Source organism: Dioscorea cayenensis, chromosome 10, assembly GCF_009730915.1.
Source record: "Dioscorea cayenensis subsp. rotundata cultivar TDr96_F1 chromosome 10, TDr96_F1_v2_PseudoChromosome.rev07_lg8_w22 25.fasta, whole genome shotgun sequence".
Taxonomy (NCBI): Eukaryota; Viridiplantae; Streptophyta; class Magnoliopsida; order Dioscoreales; family Dioscoreaceae; genus Dioscorea; species Dioscorea cayenensis.
In genome coordinates, this window is record NC_052480.1 from 3443553 (window position 1) to 3467305 (window position 23753).

Sequence of the window (23753 nt, forward strand, 5' to 3'; positions counted from 1 at the left end):
TGTTTCCCAAAGAGATAAAATTATTGGAGATTCAGTTGGTTGTTGTGAATCTTCTATTCCTAAATGTAGAGAAGGAGATGAGCAGAAATTAGATTCTTGTTGTAAGGATGGGAGGTTTATTGTTTGTTGTTTTAAGTAGTTGTCTATTTTCCATTGTTTTATGTTATCTTGTATTTCTTTTATTTTTTTTCTCTATCTTTGTAATTTTTTGAGAGATTGTTAATTTTTTCTCTTTTATTTTACCTTCTTCTCCAGTCATTCTTCTTTTTCTTTTTGTAATTAAATCTATAGTGTTTTGAATCTACAATCTTGCTTCTAGAATGGGTTATGTGATATTTGAATATTATTTTATCTTTAAATTTTTTTTAATTCTTTTATCATTGTTTCTAATTCTATGACATTTTCCTTATTTAGTTTTTTTCTTAGTCATCTTGTAATATTGGATTTTCTTCTTCATGTATTATATGTTTCCCTTTATTTTGTTTTTCTTTTTCATTTCTTAATTTCTCTTTTAAGTCATCAATTTCGTCTTCTAAAGTTTTTATTCTTTTTAGAAGTTGTTCTATTATATCTTTATCTGGTTTTAATATATTATTTGGCTTTTCTAGTTTTTGTTCTTCAAAAGTAAAATTACTTAGCTCTAATACACATTTTCTACATAATGATAATTCACATTTTAAACATGTTACTTTATGTTTTGTTATATGGAATCTATAGCATTTATCACACTTTGTTTTATAGTTTATTTTAAATGGTTCAAAGTTATGTTTACCTGTTTCAAAATTTTCAATTTGATTATATTGTCCTAATAGGTATTTTGGATTTATATCTAAATTATAAGTTTGTTTACTCATAACAAATATTTATGGAATCATATTCTACTCTTAATATTGATCTGTAATTCCTTAGTCTTTTTTTGATCTTTTAAATATTCATCTTGGTGGAAATCTTTATATTTCATTTTTGTTGGTTTCCATATAGATTTACCATTTTCATCTTTTTCTTTTGATTTCAATCTTACTTCTATTAATGATTCAGCTTGATACTTGATTCTATCTTTTATAGTTATATATCTTTTAACTTCTTTTAGCCACATGCATTGTCTTGCTTTTAGTTCTTCTTTTAGATTTCTATTTTCTTTTATTGTATATTTAATTGATCGAGTTGCTAATTAATTCATCAATTAAGGTTATATATGTTGAATCTATTAAATTTTTCATGTATAACAACTCTCAATAGATCTGAATTGTTCTTCTAAGGATTCTTTCCATTTCTTTATTCTGATTGTTCTTTGTTGATGTTCTAATGGATATAATTCTTTTCTTGGTATATATTTTATATTCCATATCCAATTTCCTTGATTATCATATGTTACTGTTTTAGTTTCTATTAAAATTTCTGAGCTTATCTGATAAAATTGTTTCATTATTATATAATCTTTAACACATAATAACCACATTGCTTTTCTTTGTTTTATCTGATCTGTTAAATTTGTAGGTAAATAGCTTAAATACTTTCTTAAAGGTTTTAATGGTTGATCAATAAATTCTGGATTTGTTGTATACATTAGTTCCATTTTATTCTTGGAGTTCTTCAATTTTCATTCCTTTATTTTTATAGTCTATCATTCTTATACTTGTACTGCCATCAGTATGTTCATAAAATTCTGCATTACTTGGTCTATTTGTTGTTATTGGGATGGCTATAGGTTGAATGTTCCATTCAATTTCTTCTATTTCTTCTGATGAGTAAAATTTACCTTCTATTCCTTTTAATCCTTGATTTTCTAATAATGATTTAATTCTCTTAGGTGTTAAGATGTATTGAATTCTACAGCTGTTTGTTAATTGTCCTATAAAAACAATAAATGTTTTTGTTATTATTGAGTTTGCTATATTATTAATCATTGAGTATCCTTTTGAATTTATTACTAGTTTTATATATTTATAAAATGTTTCAAGAGGAACTACAAAGTCTGGGGACATATAAATTATATCTGGTTGATCACAATTCATATCTGCTTCCATAGATTCTATAGTTGCTTTTGTTATATTTTTAAGTTGCCTGATATCTACTAAACTTACTAAAATTCTTGTTCCTAATCCTTTTCTGTGTAATCTTATTACTCCTATCATTAGTAATCCTAAATGAATTAATGTATAACCTGATGATATAAGTTTTTCATATGATTCTTCTGAAATTAAGTCTAATATAATTTGTTTATCATCACATGTACAACTTATTTCTGTTTCATCATAATGTTCATATATTTTTGTTTTTGTTTCAAATATTCCAAATTTATACAGTTCTTCTCCTGGGATTAATTTTGCATTCATACTTCTTGCTTTATTTTGTTGTTCTTCAATTGTATAAGTTACTTCTTTTCTTTTCTGATGTTTATTAATTTGATTTGTATATTTAAAATGATTTAGAATAGATAATCTTCTAATATTATCCATATTTTTTACTATAGTTTTATCTTCTGTATTTTCTTGGTTTTCTCTAGACATATTGAATTTCTATATTATCAAATTTTTGAGATAGTATTTGTTTCCATTTATTTAATGATTCTTTTTCTTCTTTTGTTGATCCATTTTCTGTAATATTTAATTTTTCTGTTATATATTCTTCTACTTCATTAAGCCATAATAGTTTTTGATATTTTATTTTATTTTGGTAATTATATGTATTTAATTCTTCTGAAGGATAATATCTTATTTTTATTAATTGTATTTTATAATATTCTGTTGTTTCAAGTAAGTGTTTCATTTCTTGGAAATTTTAGTCTAGATTCTAGTGGTTTTAATAATTCTTCCTTAGTCCAAATTTTAAATGGTGTTGTTGGTTTTCTAATTTTTTGATTTGTTCCTAATTGAATATTTTTTACTTGTTTACATAGATCATCTATATCATTTTTATGATTTTCCTTTTTCTTTTATACTACCACTAGATCACACCACTGGTGAAGCCACGCCGAAGGGGATGTTGGGGATGCCGTTCAACTTACTCGGATTGTCGGGTCATCCGGGTGAAGTAACGGTTAGGGCGGAAGCTTATACTAATTATAGAGAGTGAGAGAGGGATGCATGGGATGCGAGAGCTATGAAAGAGAGAGAGAGAGATGTAATCACAAAGAAAGGACTTCTTTATTGCATAAACCTTGGATGTGGATACAAGGGAAGGGATGAGACCCTAAGGATGTGGGATAGGAATGACCAAAGATTGGTGTGTGAAGGATATCCACACCTTACAAACTAAGGGGCCTTATATAGGCTCCAAGACTCATCTATTTGTTACAAGACACATACCAAACTCAACTATAGCTAACAAGACATATACCAAACTTAACTATAGCTAACAAGACACTTACCTAATTGTCATGTAACAAACATGACACTTACCAAACCTACTAATTACAAGCATGCTCTTCAACAGTAAAACTACTGTTGCTACAGTGACCTATATCTTATCCATGGAGAATTCAAATTCTAGATTGGATTCTGAAAAGAGAGAGAGCAAGAAGTTGTTTCTGAGGGCAGTGAAAACAAATACAGTGACCATGGTGAAGGTAATATGTGTGGTTTTAGAATTTTTATGTTTGTTGACTATGGTTTTCTATTGATTATCTTTACTATCGTCGCATATCCCCTTGTTGTATCACAATTCCAGATTTATTCTAGGATAGAGTTCACAAGCTTTTCTGGGAAAAAGTAAGGAATGAGTAGAAAAAAAATGAAGAAAAAAAAAGAAGATTAAAAGAAGGAGAAGGGAAAAAATATGGAAAAAATGGAAGGGTGAGTAAAAAAAGAGAAGGGAGGAAAAAAAATATGGAAAAATGAAAGAGTGAGTGAAAAAAATAGAAGAGAGAAGAAAAATATGGAAAAATGAAAGAGTGAGTGAAAAAAGAGAAGAGAGAAGAAAAATATGGAAAAAAAAATGAAAGGGTGAGTGAAAAAAGGGAAGAGAAAAAAATATGAAAAAAATGAAAGGGAGGAAAAAATGAAGGAAGAAAAAATGAATGAATGAAGGATGAATTTGAGTGGGGGTATTTTGGTAATTTTCTTTGCAGGGCCTTCTCTAGGAAAATCCTATAAAATTTTCTCTAATTCCGCCTTGGGTCTTGACTTTCTTGGGGTAACGAGAAATTTTCTTAAATTTCTCTAATTCCACATTGAGTCTTGACTTTCTTGGGGTAATGAGAAATTTTTCATAAAATTCTCTCTAATTCCACCTTGAAGTCTTGACTTTCTTGGGGTAACGAGAGATTTTCTTAAATTTCTCTAATTCCAACTCGAGTCTTGACTTTCTTGGGGTAACGAGAAATTTTCATAAAATTCTCTCTAATTCCACCTTGAAGTCTTGACTTTATTGGGGCAACGAGAAGTTTTTTTTAAATTCTCTAATTTCACTTTGAAGTCTTGACACTTTTGGGGTAAAGAGAAATTTTTTATAAAAAAATCAAATCCTCTCTTCAAGCTCACTTTGAGGTCTTTTGACACTCATTGGAGTAAAAAAAGTAAAATGAAAAGAAGAATAAAAAAAAAAAAATTTCTTGGAATGGAAAGAAGAGTAAAAAAAAAGAGAAAGGAAAAAATGAAAAGTTCACAGAAAAAATATATCTCTCGCCAACATTCATAAAAAAAGGAGTTGACAAAAATTTTCTTAAAGCTCATTATGAGGTCTCTTTAGTGAAAATGAAGTAGAGAACTCAATTTGTGGCTTAACAAACGGAAATCAAGTTCATAATTATCGCTTGAAATCCATTTTTTTAAAAGCAAAGTAAAAATTGTCAAGTTAATGACCTAACCATGTTGAGGGTCACAACTTAAACAATCCAATGGTCGAGGCTCAAAAGCATTGAAGAGTCAAGACCTAAATGTCTCATGTAAGCGACAAATGCAACTCTGAAGTTTCAAGACACCAAGAAGTTGAAGACTTGAGGAGTTTCACAAGTCAAGGAGCTGGAGATTTTACAAGCACAAAGAGCCAAAGTTTTTAGCGATAAAAGAAGCAAACGTGACCAAGTAGGCAACTCGTAAATGTAGAGTGGCCGTAGCTTAAACTAAGCTATGTGTCAAGACACAAACCCACATAAAGAAAAAGAAATCGAGGAGGGCCACATCCACAGAGCCAAAAAGGGTCGTCCGACATGCTTTTAGTGAAGGAGCTTAGAGCACCAGCCAAGAAAAAAAAGTTTGAAGAACATGATAGAAATAGCTCTTTTTTTTTTAAAAAAAATCTTTTGTTAAGCTCTTTTAGATAATATTTCTCTTACTCTTGTATTCTTGTTTATGATCATGTGTTCACATGTATCTTTGAAATTAATAAAAAAAATTATTATGTTTACTCAGTTACTTCTCATTCACACTTGTTTCTTAATCGGAGGTTCCCACGACATTGTTCGGGTAGATTAATATTAGGGTCACCTCTAATAGGAGTCATGAACCCACAATCGTCTCAAAATATAAAAATTTTTTGATTTGTGATCCATGTTTTTTAACCGGTCATAATCCTAATTAAAGGCCGGGTGGAAAGAAAGGAGCCCACACAACTATAAAGAAAAAAAAATGATATCCTTCGCAATGGGTCCATAAACAGTAAATAAACAGTATTAATACTAGTTATAGTGGCTTAATGACCTTTAAAAAATTTATTAATTTGGTTGAACGTAACTATCCCCTTATCCCCTGTTAATCTGTTATGCAATTTCAATTTTAGAAGGGAAAAAAAAATAACATTCTCTCACAGTCCTTGGAAATAAGATTCCACCTTGACATACCCATTTTACCGTCTTGAAACATTCCACTGCATTCAACGAGTTAGTAGCGAGGAATCGCGAAAACCAGAGCGGAGAACTGCGAGAGATCGAGAACAGTGGTGAGAGGGAGCGGTGGTGGTGGACGCCATGGAGGGCCTCGTCGTCCTCGATGCGATCTTAGAGAAGCTCGACGCTCGCGATGTAGTAATGGTTGCCTGCGTCAGCACTAGACTGCGCTCTTGCGCCTTCGATGATTCCCTTTGGCGCCGCTTCTGCGCTCGCGACTTTGGCGTTTCTTCTCTTGTCGCTCCTAATGGAGAAGCCTGCTTGTCTTTCAAGGTATCGATCGTGATCGATTTTCTAGGTCTCTTTGTCCATTGATATGTGTTGAATTGGTTTTAAATTTGGGAAACAAAAAATAGTTAATGAGATCTTGCTTGGTTGAGTTGGTGTTAGGGTATTTGATTTTTGAGGATTTTTGATGTAGATGAATGTCGGTTTTTTGAAAGATTAAATTTTTAGGAAATTGAATGTTTCAAAAACCAGGCTTTTTGGTTCCTGCCCTTCAAGATTACCTGGAATTTTGGTGAAATCCTTAGCTCTTTGTGGGTGTGTTTGGTTTGAGGGGGAGTGGAAGAAAAGGAGGTATAAGAAGACAGGAAAATGTTTTATTGTTATTGATAACATAGAGAAAATAAGATAGAAAAGCAATGAATAAGATGCTAGTGAACTCGTTCGATGCCATTTTTTTAGGTTCATGTGATCCTTGTGTATATATATACAAATCCACAAATGCTCAGTTTATTTTTTTATGCTAATGTACAGGCGACTTATGAGCTATGGAATGAATCTTTTGGTATGTACCCATTGCCTCTGGTGAAGAGGACTAAACAATGTTGGGAAGGGATTAGTAGTTGGTTAGCTACAAACTTTCCAGAGGCCAAGGATACATTGAGGAAAGGTGCTTCTGAAGCTGAACTAAAACTAGTGGAAGATACACTTGAGTTGAAATTACCGATGGCAATGAGACTTTTATACCGGTTTTGTGATGGTCAAGGAACTGTACCTCGAGATACTTCCGAGCACAGGCGTTTGGCGCCTTTAGGCATTATTGGAGGTTATGAGTTCTATGACCATGTGGTCAATGTGCACCTGTTACCTCTTGACCGTGTTGTTGTTGAAACTAGAGAATTTGAAGCAGCACTTGGTTCAGTCAAATCCAAGCGTATTATTGTGGCAGCTTCATACTACGCTGAGAAGTGGTTTTTCCTTGATTCTGTTGATGGGCAACTGTATGTCGGCTCTAATAATGTATCTATTAATGGAGAAGCATTTCCATGTGTACCTCACACCTTGATTAGGCCAAGGGTTGATGACACCAGGGATGTACCACAAGATGCATTATTGTTGTGGCTAGAGGAGTATTCCAGACGCTTGCATAGTGGTATGATTCAAGTACGTAAATTTAGGAAAGCTCGAGTTATCAATTTGTTTCCAGAAGAACCTCCTTCCTGTTCTGTGGCCATCACTAATGGTGTTAAGGTATGAATTTCGTATCTCCTGGCCTTGCCTTGCATTGATATTAGTTATTATGGATTTTTGACATTGGAGTGCCTGATGCTTTTTAATAATTTCAACTCCATTTTTTTTATATTGCATTCCAATGGTTTCACTTGAATTTCAGCTAATCAATGGATCATGTATCGAATTCTTCTTTTAGCATGTATGGATGCCTTTGTTATCCCCTCCTTTTATAATGCTGTACGGTAGTTTCACTTGGATTTTAACTAATCAACGGGTCATGTATTGAATCCTTCTTTTGGCGTATAGCAATGCCTTTATTAGCCCTCCTTTGATAATACAGTACAATGGTTTCGCTTGGATTTCAACTGGTCAACATGTCATGTATTGCACCCTTCTTTTAGTACATAGAGATGCTTTTATTATCCCTCCTTGTCTTTACCTTCAATTTGGATTTCGAACTTCAGAGGCGCATCCTACTTTTGAGGCTCAGGCACTATTTTAGATTTTAGCTGATTCGTTGTTTTTTTACTTATAGGAACCGAATCTGATCTACTTCCTACCATTATAATCACTTTTCATTAGTTAAGGTTAAGGTTGGTATAATAAATAGTAAAATTAACTAATAAGTTATTAATGCTGTTCCAGTTCTGCCAGGTTTGCCATCATGAAATATGAGAAATCACATGCAGTTTCCTTATTACTTTATTGATCTTATTTGACATCAGTTTTTTTTAGATGTTTACTGAATGAAGTGCTGTTTCTAGAAATGCAGTGACTTTGTCATTGGCATCTGTATTATCTTGATAATTAGATAATCCCATCACAGATAACAGGTATGCTGCCTATCATTTTGTTGAACTGTTTAATTAATTTAGGTGGGTTTCAATTTGGATTCTTTAGGTTCGGGCATCTAGTGTTCTTGTTCCTGAAGTTTCCAGTGCTACTGGAGATTACTGCTATGCATACTCAATTCGTATGTCCCTCCAGCCTGAGGGATGTTTACTGGATGGCGTGTACTACCAATCTTGCCAACTTTATTCACGGCATTGGATTATCAAATCTAAGGATGATGTTGTAGCTGATGTGAACGGAGAGGGAGTGATAGGGAAGGTAAATGTTTTGCTACCTGGATGTTTCCATTTGATACCTATGTTAGTTTTTGGGAGTAATTTTTCATGTACCATTTAGAACATTGCTTAATAGTTGCAGCAATGCTTGCTTCCTGCAGCTTTTATATGCTTTCTATCTAAATGCATTCTTTTCCCAGCCTAAGACAAGATTCGTTTAAAAGCTTATATATATATATTCTTCTTTTGTTTTGATTGTTGCAGTACCCTCTCTTGCTCCCAAATGGAGATGAATTTGTATATGAAAGTTGCACACCTTTGCCAGCATCACCTGGTTTTGTTGAAGGATCATTTACATTTGTTCCTGGCAGGTATGCCTAATTAACCGGAATATGACTGTTATTTGAATTACCGAACAACAATATTAGTTGTGGCATTCATTATCAATTTTCACACTACTCTTTGTCTTCATCATTTCATCTCCTTGTCATGTATTAATTTAGTTCTTGGATTATAGGTTGACAAAACCCGAAGGCAGGCAATTTAAGGTGCAGGTAGCAAGGTTTCACCTTGAGGTGCCGGAGTATATCTTTTAATCATCATGTGAAGTGGCTCACTTATGTAATTATTTATGTATTTATTTATTTCTAGTTTTCTTGTCCTTGAGTCCTGCTTTGTCATAAAAGGGGGTGTCTGGCTTTGCTGTTGATTCAAAATTGCTGCTCAATAAATCAATGACTATTTGGTTTAGATTGTATAAATGCTACCTGTATTTCTATCAATCATTGATATCTTTTGTGTTGAATGATTATTAACTTTTATACAACTCATTTATGTATGATGAGAAATTTTTTCTGCAAGAGTTTCGACAGTTCTGTATGATTTCCATGGTGTACACAGATTAACAGAAATACTGCGAGGTTGTGCAATTTTGTTAATGTTCATTTTATTTGAGTGATTTAGCAAGTATTCCAATGTATCAATTCATGTATGAAGAATTGATTAATTTGGTTGTGGATTTTTTGGGAAATTTGAATTTTTAAAAAAGGTCTTTCCAAGTTGCAACTCTTTTCAATTGATTTTAGGACTTAAGTGTTTGAACAACTTTGAAGCAGACGAAATTTATTCAAATTTTTGGGCACTCACTGGTTTCACATGTATTTATAAATTAAAAATATACTTTCATGGTTTCACATATCCTCAATAAATAATTTGCCAATAATTATACATATTTTTTTTTAACAAAACAAAATGGTTAAAGATTTAATATTTCATAAAGTGCTGAGAAGAAATACAATCATGATCATGAAAATGTAAATGCAATTGAGCCGTTATTGTACTAAATAAAAATATTTGGAGGGACATTTATGAAAATGAAGCAATTCTTTTATAAAACGAGGGGTTATCTGCGAAAGTACCAACTTTAGAGCAGACTTTCAGCTAACGCTTGCTTTCTCTCTTGGCGTTGAAAAGAGGAAGAAAGAGCGACGCAAATGGTCGTCAAACGACCGTGAGAGGAGCCATGAGGAGCGGCGCCGGCGCCGGAGAAGGTGCCGGAGATGGCGGAAACGGGGATGAGGGAAGGAGGCGCGAGATCCATGCCGGAAGTAGCAGTGGAAGCCCTAATCTTGAATGGCGGTTCAACCAGACACTCAAGAGTGTCCAGGGGTTTGTACTTGATCTTCTCTTTCTCTTGCTCTTGGATTAGTGCTTTTCAGATCTTGGATTGGAAATTTTGGATTGCTTCTTTTTGGTTTTGCTATGTTGTCGCCTGGGATTGAGTGCTTATGTGGTTAATGTGATTGTTTCTGATGTTATTAGATGGATAGATGTGTTTATTTTTGCTGATTCGAGTTATGTTGGAATTTCATTAGTAGATCTGGTATTAGTGAGTATAAGATTGCACTTAGAAGCGCAAAATGATTCATATGTGGCTAAAAAAAAGCTTTAATTTGTCTATTTTCAGGCTTTGTTGTTGTGTCTTCTTGAAGTTCATTAGTTTAATTTTGTACTTCTGATGAACAATCAATCTAACTTTATATTGATGCCTGTACATGTAAAAATATTTTAGTTAAAATGTTTGACATGATCATAATTATTTTTTCTACTCTCCTGATTTAATTGTGTGGACAGATGCGTGCTTGTATCACACTTCTTCATTATTTATATCTTATAATTTAGTTTCTTTATCCAGGTTACTTAAAGGTCGTACATTTCCAGGGAAAGTTATGCTCACTCGAAAATATGAGCCCTCAAATGTGTCTACTTCACATGAGCATAGTGAAGAATTTGAGAAAAGCACCTTTGAAAATGATCTTGACCCAAGTTATCATTCAGATAATTCTTCTGAGGTAACATTAATGGTACTTGTATTAAACAATATGCATTTAGGTTTTGAGTAAAAGAACTGAAGGGCTTAAAATACAGGTGGAATTTCAAATTTCAGGCAACACAGTAAGAAATTCAAGCCTTCAGAAATCTCAATCAATACCACCAAAGGGCAAGTGCTTATCCCCAGATGCTCAGCAATCAGTTTCTGGAGCTAGAGCAACGGATTCTGCCAGGGTTGCGAAATTTACAAAGGAGTTGTCTGCTAATTCTGTCGTATTGGGTAAACTTTTCATGCTAGCAACTTACTCATTTTTGTTACATAATCTATAGATCTTTTTTTTTAATTTTGTTGCCAATAAAATTTTCTCATTACAATTTTTGCCTATAAGAGACTGGAAAGGTGAAGCCCGCAGCTTTAGATGATGATGCCATAACAAAAATGGAAACCTCAATCGCTCAAAAACAGCATAAAGGCGTATTAATATATAAGACACCATTTTCTATACTGGTCACATGTTTTTATGTTCATAATTTGCATTGATTAGGTTGTTAAGTGCTAACTTTCAAGGTCGGGTTTTTTGCTAACGTCATTCATGTTATTAGTACAGGTCTAAACTAAGTTTATGGCTACTAGCCTACGTGCATTTTGTTTTTCTGTGTCCTGCATTAATGATGTTCAATTTCTTTCAGAAAAATTGCGAGAATTGGCTTGGAGTGGTGCCCCACCATATATGCGCCCTAATGTATGGAGGCTTCTATTGGTAAATGACCTCTTGATGATGATTTATGTACTATTTATGGCTATTATAAATTGCTTTGTTCATATTAATATTAAAGTTGTACTGGAAGTTAGTACTTGTTGGCTAGCATGATTGGTTCATTCTCATTTTGTTTCTTCTTGGTAGCATGGTTATCAGTTGCTATAGGGTTCCAACAGTGTCTCATTTTCATGCAGTAGGTGCTTGGATTGTCCCAGTAATTTTCAATAGACAGGAAAACGTTTTATACCCTATTTGTGGATTTACTAATTTTTAAAAATATATGGATTCCCAAAAGTTTGGAGACTAACCCTTCATGCAGTGAGTTGAGTGGAGTATAGATTGGTGGTTGATGTTATTTTCAAGCAGTCATACTGCAATTTTTCAGGAAGAAAGAGATATTGTTGTATTGCTTCATTACTGCTATATTTCCCTCATCTTTGTTATCTCAAAATTTAAGATCGAAAGGACATATCTTCTTTTTAACATAATGCGATTTTAAGGAAAAAGCATGTAGAATTTATGCTGATAATGGCTTGGATATGTTTTCTGAAAGCTTTATTTCTAGCTCTGATTCATTTCTTGATATATAATTCTCTTTTTGGTATGTGTCCTTACTTTTGAGCAATGTATAGCCCAACTTCACTGGAATGATCAATAGGCATTCCTTGGTTCTGTTTCTTTACAAAACTTTGCTAACATTGATCGATTATAGATTTTTTACTGTTTTTTTTGTAATTTAAGTGTTAGCTGACAACAGGGGTATGCATCACCTAATTCAGATCGAAGAGAGGGAGCTTTAAGAAGGAAACGGCTGGAATATCTTGACTGTGTTTCTCAGTATTACGAGATTCCTCAAAGTGAGCGTTCCGATGACGAGATCAACATGCTTCGACAGGTATTTAAAGAGTGGAGTTGTCAACCATTTTTTTCTCTTTGCATCCAAGCCATACTGTCTGTTTTTAACTTTGCATCTTGTTGGATTTGGTTGTCAGATTGCCATCGACTGCCCAAGGACTGTGCCTGATGTTACTTTCTTTCAGCAAGAACAAGTTCAAAAGTCCTTGGAGCGCATCCTCTATACATGGTCTTGCATTTTATTTTATTTTATTTTTATTTTATTTATTATTATATTTATGCCTGAAAAGGTTCTATTTTGAATACTTATTTGCCTGAAGAGATATGTTCAGAATTGTTCATACCAGTTCAAATATTATAAAATTACTTTCATTGATTATTCAATTTTTATGTGTTACCTAGGATATGATCTCAATTGGTTCTTTAATTTGTGAATTGTGCTGTAAGGTATATCTACCCTTGTATCAAATGATAGACACCAGCTTTATCCTCTTTCAGCTTTGCCTCATTCCAGATAGAGGGCAATGTAGATACTTGTTTGTAAGTAGCTTAAATCTTGAGGTATTAACCAACAATACTCTAACAAATGGGTACGTAGGACATTTGTGAATTTTCCTGAATTTACAATTTTTCTTGACATGGAAACTTAGATGAAAATCTTGTTACCACGCAGAGCCCTTCCTATATAGTTGTGGTTATAACTTTTCAATTTTGTTAGTTAAATGTGTAATGTATGATGAAGGTTCTTTACAGGGAGTCATTCTATGGTAGCTATTTATTGGTCAGGAATATTGTTAGATCATTCTTCTACTTCTACTTTACTGCACTTAACATTTGCATTTTTATGATTAAAGGGTTTGCATACTGTTTCCACTTGTTATGTGAACCATTGAACAAATCCAACTGGGAATTGTAAAACTTGTGCCTGAATATTTAGTACTCTCGATGCCAGGAGTCATTAACATATAGTCTAAGCATATTTTTGAAAATATTCATGCATATGTATAATTGTTAATAAAGAAAAACCCTGAGAATGTGGTTTACCTGTAAACAAAACATTGGCTTTGTACTTCAATTTATGAATATATTTGATTCTGACCCATTCATATAATTGTGCTGCTTCTGCAACTCAAATTTCTATCTAAAGATCTCTTTAGAACAACTTTTTAGCTTTTCCTTCATGATTAAATGCCCCTAAAACTCTTTTCAGGGCTATTCGCCATCCAGCAAGTGGATATGTCCAAGGAATAAATGATCTTGTTACACCATTTCTAATAGTATTTTTATCAGAATATCTAGATGGAAACATGGAAAATTGGTCAATTTCAGATTTATCTGGAGAAGTTATCTCTTGTGTAGAAGCTGACTGCTATTGGTGCCTCTCAAAACTTCTTGATGGTATGCAAGATCACTATACATTTGCTCAACCTGGAATTCAGCGGCTTGTTTTCAAATTGAAAGAGCTGGTTCGACGGATAGATGGTATCATTTTAATTATTTGTAAATGAATTTTCCAATACTTATGTTATAGCAACATATTGCAGTTAACATTTATATCTTTCATTTTTTCCATTTGACTATCACACGGACCATGCACATGAATGAAGGGGGTTCACCTTTCAATTGAGTTGCTTTGTGAAAAATAAAGTAATTATAATCACGATTGAAGGCCATTGTGTAACTTAAAAACTGTAGAAAGTTCTTTCGTTTATGCTTCACCTGCCACTTTGCTTAGATCAAATTCTCGTCGTGCAAAATCATTATTTTTATTTTATGTTTACACTAGATTTCCTGGAAGCATAAAAATCATTATTTTATTTTATTCCTGCTCTTCTGGCTCCCTGAATTGCACATGCAATATTAATATTTGATTTGCTATGCCTTTCTGTTCAATTAATTAGTCTCATGCTTCTGCAAATTCAAACATTGACTTATTTTATATTTTATTTTTTTGCAAGAACCGGTTTCCAGACACATGGAGGAGCAAGGGCTGGAGTTTCTTCAGTTTGCTTTTCGTTGGTTCAATTGTCTCTTAAATCGTGAGGTAGTCATTAAGTAAATTTAGAAGTGTGAGGCTTTTGAATGTTAACAGATAAAGCTAAAGTGTGTTTCATAACTTTGTAGATCCCTTTCCATCTGGTTACGCGTTTATGGGATACTTATCTTGCTGAAGGTGACTCATTGCCGGATTTCCTTGTCTATATATGTGCCAGTTTTCTACTGACAGTGAGTTGTCTCTTTCTCTATTATTTACTACAAAATTTCATAGCTGACGTATGGAATAACATAAACTTGATAAATTTAGATTGGTTATCTAGACAGTTCTCTGTTGTCTAGTTTTTCTTTTCTATACTTTATCTTGTGATGCTCAATCCGAATAGCTCTAATGAAGAATTTTACTTATGGCTTTGGTTGGGAACAATGACCATATATTTTTCCGATAGTAATTTGTTAGATAGGAATACCTTTGTTTATGAAATCCACTCAAGTAATTCTACCAGAAATTACTAAATCATCTTCTTAGGACTATTATTGAGAGATCCATCCAAGAGAATTGGCATACATTCTTGAAAAACAGAGAATGCTCAGGTTGAATTGTGTCTTCATGATTAAAGATGAAAACTATGATGTTGTTTATTAAAGCTTCATTTCATCATCTTCCAAGTTATTGCACTACTTTATCGAGTTATTTCTTCGGGTTCAATGATTATTTTTTTTAAAAAAAATCTGATGATGTTACCAACTTTATCCAGTGGTCAGATAAGCTCCAAAAGCTTGAATTTCAAGAGATGGTCATGTTCCTTCAACACCTTCCTACAGAGAACTGGACTCACCATGAATTGGAGATGGTCTTATCAAGAGCCTACATGTGGCATGCTATGTTTAATAGATCTCCAAGCCACCTTGCCAGCTAATCAAGTTTCTTATTTTTTATTTTTTATTTTTTTTCCTTTTATTTTTGTTTTTTATTTAACTAAACAATGAATTCCTGCTTGTTTAATATATCTCCATATGTATACTGCACTTGTGTTAACTCTGGGGAGATGTGAGAGAAATATGAATGTATCTACCAAATGAAAGAAAATAGATAACCTGCCACCAAAATCTTCATATTTGAATATATTCTTATTTGTATATGTTTGATTTTTGCTTTTAGAGGACTGTATATACAAAAATTGGTTTTGAGCCATGATAGTCATTGAATGGAGGATGCTCTCTTGTTTGATATTAACAGTAATTATTCTATCAATCATTGACTGTTTGTTTGTTTGTTTTTTTATTTTCCCTTCGTGTTTTTTTTTTTTAATTTGTGGATTATACTAACAAGTATGACTTTTTGGAAGGGCATACACTGGTAAAGAATTAATTTCTCAATTCATCATTCATTTGTGTATTTCAGATTGTGTGAGTTGAGATTTAAATTCACTTTACTTTTTCAGTAAGGACATGAATATTTCTAAATAAGGGATTTAGTGGTGATAGATCAAAATGAGATAATATTTGGTTTTATGTTATTTTTATTATGCATTTTAATTTGTTAAATTTAATTTAAAATTATGTTGAATCATCAATGATCTCTTGACTTAATAATCTCTTGATTTATTAATATTAGATTTTTTATAGAAGATTGTTCATTTCCCTTAAAATTTTATAATAAGATTTAAAATTTAGCACATACAAAATGAGGACATAGGTACATTGAAAGATTAATTGCATGACACTAAAAAGTGGTCGTTTTGTTCATATTTAGTAATATATATAGAGTAAGAAAATGAAGGTTTTTTTTTAAATTAACTTTTATATAAATATAAATATATGATATTCAACAACAAATATCTATTTTTGTCTGGATACCCAAGCAAAACTCAAAAATTGAAATGTACAAAAATACCCCACTCCCACTCCCACCCCCAACCCCCACTAAAGACCCATACAAAGTCATCTTTCCATGGGTCTCTTCGTTTCGAAACGGATCAACAAAACCCTCATTTCTTCTCCGGCCTTCACCGCCGCCTGCAATTCCATCTACGCCGATTGCCAGTCCAAAGCCCAGCACGCTTTCTCCGGCCTCCGCCGCTACCAGCTCCTTGACGCCGCCGTTCACCTCCACACCACACTCTCCACCACCGTCCCCCTCATCCACCGTTGGGTTTCTTCACCCCCAAGCCAAGCCCAGGTCGATGCAGCGCTACACCGGCTGGATCCGCACGGCGGATGGGAAGATCTCTATCCAAACCAGTTCCGTTCTTTCGCGCTGGAGCTGTTCCAGGATGCAGTGGTGTGTGGTGCCAGCTCGACGGTGATCAAGGGGGTGCCTATCGGCGCAGCGGGCATAGCCGGAGTTGGTATCGCGAGCCACGCCGGAGCTGGGTTTGTTGGGAGGATCATCGGAGTCTACGCCGTTGGGGTTGTCGCCGCTGTCTATCTTAACTTGTCCTAAAAAACTCTATATATTATTCTGGACCCTTTTTTTTTTTTTCTTTTATATATAATTTGAATGTTATATTTTATCATATATTTCTAGAAAATTAAAAAGAAATCATAATAGTTGGTGTACGGTAATTACTCGTATATGTGATTAAGAGATTTTGAGTTGTTCTCCCTATTATATGCTAATCTATTGTAATTGGTGTGTATTTCTGTATCTGTTTTTTTTTTAATTAATTTTATAAAAAAAATTGTATAATTAAAACTGAACTTTTTATTCTTTTATTTTATTTAAGCAATCGAACCATTAAAAAATTATTAAATAACATATAAATAGAAATTTGTTAACAAAATAAGAAAAAAAGGGTAAAATTAACTTACCTCATTAATTTATTAATTAATAAGTAAAATTATAATTTTAAACCTGTTTCAAAATATCATTCATTTACCTTAAATTTATTATTATATAATAAGAACAGGTCATTAAATCTTAATCTTAACAAACACAATAATATTTTATTTAATAAATTAAAACATAATTTAGTGGTTTTATCTTGTTTATATTTAAAATGAGACATTCTTAAACACAATGTAAAAAAAATAATATATATTTATCATTAATTTATAAAAAAAAAATATTTTTATTTATATCCTAACCACCTCTTGAGAAGAAATAACCACACATTTGAGAAGAAATAAGAAATAACTCACACGTAAGAGAAAGTAAACACCCTCGATCTTCCCCTGCATGATGTGATTATTTTAATATCTAAAAAATTATTTTAAACCTCCTCACTAAATAAATTGAGTATTTAAATAAAAATTAATATAAATGTAACAATTTATATATTTGAATATTATCATTTCTCAAAAATCTAACTCATTAGTTAAATAGCAGCATTTTGCACTTTGTAGATACAAAACGACCTTACAAATAATAATTATAGGATAAATGAAACCCAAACTCCACATTTAAAAAAAAAAAAAAAACCTCTTTTTGTTTTGAGAAAGACGACAAGCACCGGAACCTAGAGACAAACACGTAGAGAAGCAACGCTCACCACTAAACCGTACCCTCACCTTACACGAGACGGGGATCAAACTCGAGGAGCCACACTCGACACTCGAGACAAACACCCTACGCAAGGGACCCGATGCCAATAGACTAAATAGTCGTTTGAATTAAAAACCTCTCTTCTATTTTCTAATTTCAAAACATCACAGAAAAATAAATTTATGAATTTTCTTTTTCTTTCAAATTTTTTTTTTTGGGGGAGAAAATGCACTCTAATTTATATAGAGAAACAACTCGAACAATTCAGAAGGATAAAAAGATCATCAACCTCATCAGAGCTGGCGATCAGCGGCGGCGGCGACGAACGGCAGGTAAGGCGTCTTCCCGAGAACGCAGCTAATCAAGCCGTAAACGAAGCACACGGAACTGAACACGAAGAGAGAGCTATACCCAATCTCCAGCACCTGGAAGCCGACCCCTCTCGTCGGCACGCCGAACACTCGCTGGATGAGCGACGGCAAAGCCAAGAGCACGTCCAGCACCACGGCTTGCATCGCGTTGAAGCGGACGTAGCGGCTGAACTGAGGGTTGCGGACAACGCCGAGGTAAAGAGCGAAGAAGGCGACGAAGGCGGCGTAGGGGATGGAGCGGTAGGCGGCGATGAGAGGGAGGATGGGGTTGAGGGCGGTGGCGAGAATGGGTAAGCGGGTGAAGAGGAAGCGGCCGTAGTGGAGTGAGTTGAAGAAGGGGAGGGCGTAGGAGGCGGTGGAGATCAAGCGATCGGTGGCGGGAACGGCGGAGCGGTAGGACATTGAGATCCGGGGAAGAGGAGTGGTACTCGGCGGTGATCGGAGAGGGAGATTGATGGTGAGTGATGGGGAGGGGCGGTGGTGGCGGAGAAGGGGAAGCGGTGAGACGCGGTGGAGAATGAGGGTCGCCGCCATTGATGAGAGCTTTGGGGATTCGAAGGTGAATGGCGAGGCAGAGAAGTGCAAGGGTTTTGAAGAGGTTATTTGCATCCAAGACCCTAAAGTTTTTTTGTTAATTATTAGTACATTTTAAAGGGGTTTTTCTGAAATTTTACAGTAGTTCTTCAGATATAGTGATTGTAAACCGTTCGATGTGGAGGATTCTTTAATCACAACCGTAGAATTAGTGGTTCTCATCGTGGGATCTTCTTTCTCGTGGATAAAAGGAGACGTTTTTGTGCTTCTTGTTCAACCTGGATTTTGGGGACGAGAAATTAGCCAAAAAAACCCTTCTTTTTTTTTTTTATTCTCGGAGGGGGTTTTGGTTGAATTCTTTGCGATCTTGGAAGTGGATTTTTTGCTCAACAATGGCGATGAAGGCTTCTGCTAATGGGTTGAACTTGGCGCCCACACCTTCTTGTTGTTTGGAAGCTCAATCGAGGCGGGTTTCGGTCACTGGGCGATCCCTTGGGACCTCTTTTCTCAATGGCGGTGGTATAATGATCGATTTCGATTTCTTTGCAGTTTATCCTTTTTTTTCTTGTTGTGATCGCGAATTTTTTATATTTTGGATTGAATTGTAGTGTTTTTTTTTTCAGCGAATGGACCAGATTTTATACTTTTCTTGTATTTATTGCAGTCTAGGTTTACTTAGTTAGTAAGATTTTGCTCTATTGATTATGGTAATCGAATTTATATTGTGCTGGTGGGGAGTAATTTGAGTAAATGATTCTGTTTTTTTTTTTCGGTGGAAAATGTTATAAAGTTTTATGTAAGTAATTTTTTTTTTGGTGAGGACTAATTGAGTAAAAGATTGTTTCTTCTTCTTATTCTTCTTTTTAAATGATAAAAGGTTTCTCCTTTTTTTATATTAGACTTGATTATAGTGTGGTAAATGTTGTATAGTTTCATTTATGCATTTTTGCAAATATATGTTATGATCAGCTTCCTTTTTGAAATTCTTAAAATTTGTCTAATCTTAAGAAATTTTTTTATCTCATTTATCTGCAAGAAAACTGCTGATGTTACCTTGTAGGCCATAGGATGCCCGTTTGGATAGCGTTAAACATTCAATTCCTTCACTCTTTTGATTGTTTATTTCTTGAATGCTCTTCTCTAAATGTTTTTATTCATCAACCAACCACAATGTTTTGCTTGTCTAATATCAGAGAGCTGCATTGCATAACCTTAATCTGTGTGTGATATCTGTATCCTTGGCAGTTGGGGGTCTTAAAACAAAAGGGATAAAGCTATCTACCTCTAATAGATTGAGATGTGGTGGGCGTGGTGGAGCTCTTGGTACTCAAATGAATTTATTTGATCGATTTGCTAGGGTTATTAAAGTAAGTTTTGTGAAATATAATTCATGAATGAAGTTGATATATTATTATTGGTCATTTCATTCTTTTTGTATTTTTAATGTTACTGATTTGTATAATTAGTCGTATGCAAATGCACTTGTGAGTTCACTGGAAGATCCAGAGAAAATCTTGGAACAAGCTGTACAGGAAATGAATGATGACTTGACTAAGATGCGTCAAGCCACAGCACAGGTATATATCTCTAGCTTTTACTTATGCTTTCGTTAAACATATTTGCTGACCACCCTTCCACCACACCCTTGTTTGTGTGTTCATAGTAAAATGATTATCCTTGGAATTTTATCATAATTCATCTTCTAAAAGAAGTTTTTTGATCTCTAATTTTATGTTCAAGGTTTTAGCATCTCAAAAGCGAATGGAGAACAAGTATAAAGCTGCCCAACAAGCTTCTGAGGACTGGTAATAGAATCTTAGAAACGCAGAACTATTTACTGATCCTAATGTTCTTGCCTTTATTGTGTGCTTACTAGTTCAGTTGTCAATGCAGGTATCGTAGGGCTCAACTTGCTCTAGGAAAAGGAGATGAGGATCTTGCTCGTGAGGCACTCAAAAGGCGAAAATCTTATGCTGTAGGTATCTCCTTGAAATTTTGGTAAGCTAGCAAATTGATTCTTGACCATTTTTATTGACCTTTTTTATATTATTTGATGCGATAGATGTAATTTGTATCACTTCTGTTTGTTTGGATATTTTAATGTCCCAAAGGCAGACCTGGGATTGTTATTGTGCTTTTGAAAGGGAACTTTTACATGATCTTCTAAAATTTAATGGCCTGAATGTGCAGTTTGCCCAACCGAGTTTCATTTTTTTATTTTTTATTTTTGGTGGGAATGTACTCATACTGGACATTAAACAGCCTTGCCCGTATACCTAACCTGAGTAATATCTATAGCTGCCTGTTGGCCTTTAAAATAGTTGAGAGTAACATCTAAGCCTGAAATTGAGTTCATAACCATTTTCTTTTGGTTTTGATAGACATTTTCTTCTTAGTATGAAGCAAATTCACTTTTATCTGCATAATTATGAAAAATGTGTTTTTCTGAGCATACAACTGATGCTAGTTCACAGGTATAGTTTGTAACTTAGTCAGTTACTTGAATATATTGTCAAGACATCCATTGAGCTTACTTTTCATGTTAGACCTTTGAGCGCAACTTTTCATGATCCATTACTTGAGATAGAGGAAGTGCATAATTTGGGACACAAGGTGCTTCTGCCTCAGTTGGAGATAGAATGGAAGATTCATTTGCTATTTGCCTTAACTCAACCTTACTTGGAAAGTGTATTATTTCTAAGATCAAGGAAATAGCAACTAAATCATTTGAATGCAAAATATCCAAAAATCCTATGTTATATATAGTCATTTGATGATAACACATTTATTTGAAAATTACTACATTACCTGTGATTTGCTCTTTTAGAAACATATTTATTAGGTTTACTTTTGTGAAATGCGGAGTCAAAAGTCAAAAGTTATAACTATTATATATTTACTTGAACTTCTCATTTATCTCAGGATAATGCAGCCTCTTTGAAATCTCAGTTGGATCAACAGAAAGGTGTGGTTGAGAATCTCGTGTCCAATACTCGGGTAAGTCCATTGCCTCTAATATGGTTCTCATATATTCATATAGTCCCACTTCCTCATTGTGTCTAGTGCGTGGGCCTTGTTGTCTCCTAAATTATGGTTTGGACATAATAGAACTAATGGTATTTACTACATGCATCATTTTTTTCTCTTCTATGAGAACATTTCTTTTCATCTCTCTGAGGATGTCACTTCTAATTCCAATCTTTCATTCAGAGTTCCAACTGTACATGTGTTTGTCAAACTCATTGTTATTAATTTTGTTTCTATTTTTATGTGGAGGTTTCAAATGAGAGTCATTAATTATGCTGTGGTTTATATTCCTGAAATTTTTTAACAGCTTTTGGAGAGCAAGATACAAGAGGCCAGGTCAAAGAAAGATACTCTGAAAGCTCGTGCTCAGTCAGCAAAGTCTGTGACCTTCTGCGACCATAATTTTTGCTTTAACTTATTATTCATTTCCTAAAATGCGAAATGCAAAATTTTCTTTGGTGTAGAACTGCAACAAAAGTGAACGAGATGTTGGGAAATGTCAATACAAGCAGTGCCCTTTCAGCATTTGAAAAGATGGAGGAAAAAGGTTTGGGTTTTCCTCTTCCATGTAGAATATCTAATCAAAAAATGATTCCAAAACCTATGTTATGAATTTTCCTAGTTAAGGATCACATGTTAGATAAAATGGTTAAATTAGTGGCAAACTAGATCCACATTATCACTAGGCCAGGAAATACAAGCTTCCTTTTGCTCAATTGGTTGAGTTCTTTGCATGTTTTAGTCCAAGGATGTAGGACAGCCTTCAGCATGAAGTTGCAATGCTTGTAAGAAAATATGCTTTGAGCCTTAGTTATCAAATTTTTCCTGTAAACAGTTATGGCTATGGAATCTCAAGCAGAGGCTCTCAATCAGTTAACAACTGATGATCTAGAAGGAAAGGTAGGTGATTCATTTCTTCCATATTGATTCTAGAGTATGATACAGAAGGTGCATGATTTTTTATTCAAATCACTGTTATTTGCAGTTTGCATTGCTTGAGACATCATCAGTGGATGATGATCTTGCAAAACTGAGAAAGGAGATTTCAGGGAGCTCTCTGGTATGTCCTAATCATATCCTGCTCAGCTTATTCTTTCATGACTGTTTTAAGTAAACCTGAGAGCTCAAGTAATTTCACAATTCCTTTTGATATAATGTCATTCCATTTTTATTCAGCACAAATCTTTATCCATTAGATTGTAAACTCTCCTCTGCAAACATATTTGACTTATGCACCGAATCAAGACTGAGTTTCACCATATATATGTTCTCTAAATAGAAAGGCGAGCTCCCGGCCAGCAGCGCAGCGGCAAGCAGTTCAAATGCCTCATTTTCTTTCCGAGATATGGAGATTGAGAAGGAACTCAATGAACTCCGGAGCAAGGCTAAAGAATATTAGGCTGCCAATCTTATCCCTCAAAGTACTTCAACTTAAGTACTTATCCTTAAAAAAAAAAAAATGAAGATCTACCTAAACTCAATGTTTCTCTTGATGCAGTGATTTATTGTGAAGGGAAACACATGGCAGCGTATCAAGTCTTTGTTTGTGTATATACTTTATAGTGTATGTGCTTCTGTCAACCTACAATATAAGATTTTGTGGTTTTCGATTTTTCTATACTTAATTTCATGTAAAATACAATATCTGGACACATAAAAATGTGAAATGTGGGTGTGCTTGAGTGGTTAGTGGATTATTCATAGGGTATGTGATCTCTTCTTGATCTACCCAAGTTCAAATCCCACTTGGAGCATTTTTTTCACATTTTATATTTTTTTAATATGTCTATTTAAATTTTGGTTATATTAGCCCATTATTCTTCATTTAAAATAATTATTTTGTTAGACTATTTTTTTACTTTTTATTTTTTTGTTTTGCCTTTAGGCTTCAGCCCCCCTTACTATCAAGTCCTGGTTCCGTCCCTGCTTGAAATAAATCTTGGTTGTGATTCAGAGGCATGTTCTTTGTGTTCTAAATCATTATTAAGTTTCAGAAAAATTCTTTGTTTTTAAGTTGAATCTCTTGTGAGTTATGAATTATGG

At 33.9% G+C, this 23753-nt stretch overlaps 5 protein-coding genes across 6 annotated transcripts; 4 read left to right on the forward strand and 1 right to left on the reverse strand.

Annotated features, from left to right (window-relative positions):
* The first annotated feature begins 5830 nt into the window (after positions 1-5830).
* Positions 5831-9154, forward strand: LOC120270086 (F-box protein SKIP16). The gene is made up of 5 exons (XM_039277095.1): positions 5831-6097; positions 6584-7300; positions 8183-8392; positions 8614-8720; positions 8867-9154. Exons 1-5 carry the CDS (start codon positions 5906-5908, stop codon positions 8943-8945), a joined length of 1305 nt encoding a protein of 434 aa, XP_039133029.1. The 5' UTR covers positions 5831-5905; the 3' UTR covers positions 8946-9154.
* A 630-nt stretch (positions 9155-9784) lies between these two features.
* LOC120270083 (TBC1 domain family member 22B-like) lies at positions 9785-15433 on the forward strand. The gene is made up of 10 exons (XM_039277091.1): positions 9785-10017; positions 10544-10700; positions 10777-10960; positions 11371-11441; positions 12199-12336; positions 12434-12525; positions 13507-13778; positions 14255-14340; positions 14421-14522; positions 15050-15433. Exons 1-10 carry the CDS (start codon positions 9872-9874, stop codon positions 15209-15211), a joined length of 1410 nt encoding a protein of 469 aa, XP_039133025.1. The 5' UTR covers positions 9785-9871; the 3' UTR covers positions 15212-15433.
* An 800-nt stretch (positions 15434-16233) lies between these two features.
* LOC120270101 lies at positions 16234-16904 on the forward strand. The gene has a single exon (XM_039277114.1). The coding sequence runs from the start codon at positions 16246-16248 to the stop codon at positions 16735-16737; it is 492 nt and encodes a 163-aa protein (XP_039133048.1). The 5' UTR covers positions 16234-16245; the 3' UTR covers positions 16738-16904.
* Positions 16905-18058: 1154 nt separating this feature from the next.
* Positions 18059-18861, reverse strand: LOC120270098 (protein TIC 20-II, chloroplastic). Its single transcript, XM_039277111.1, has one exon. It carries the CDS (start codon positions 18756-18758, stop codon positions 18072-18074), a length of 687 nt encoding a protein of 228 aa, XP_039133045.1. The 5' UTR covers positions 18759-18861; the 3' UTR covers positions 18059-18071.
* Positions 18862-18967: 106 nt separating this feature from the next.
* LOC120270089 (probable membrane-associated 30 kDa protein, chloroplastic) lies at positions 18968-23411 on the forward strand. Of its 2 annotated transcripts, XM_039277102.1 has the most exons (12): positions 18968-19202; positions 19929-20050; positions 20150-20260; positions 20424-20488; positions 20577-20658; positions 21606-21680; positions 22018-22088; positions 22175-22257; positions 22546-22610; positions 22696-22770; positions 22990-23131; positions 23209-23411. In XM_039277102.1, exons 1-11 carry the CDS (start codon positions 19076-19078, stop codon positions 23107-23109), a joined length of 996 nt encoding a protein of 331 aa, XP_039133036.1. In that variant the 5' UTR covers positions 18968-19075; the 3' UTR covers positions 23110-23131; positions 23209-23411. The 2 variants fall into 2 exon arrangements, with proteins under 2 accessions (XP_039133036.1, XP_039133035.1); XM_039277101.1 differs by having other exon boundaries at positions 22990-23411.
* The last annotated feature ends 342 nt before the right edge of the window (positions 23412-23753 follow it).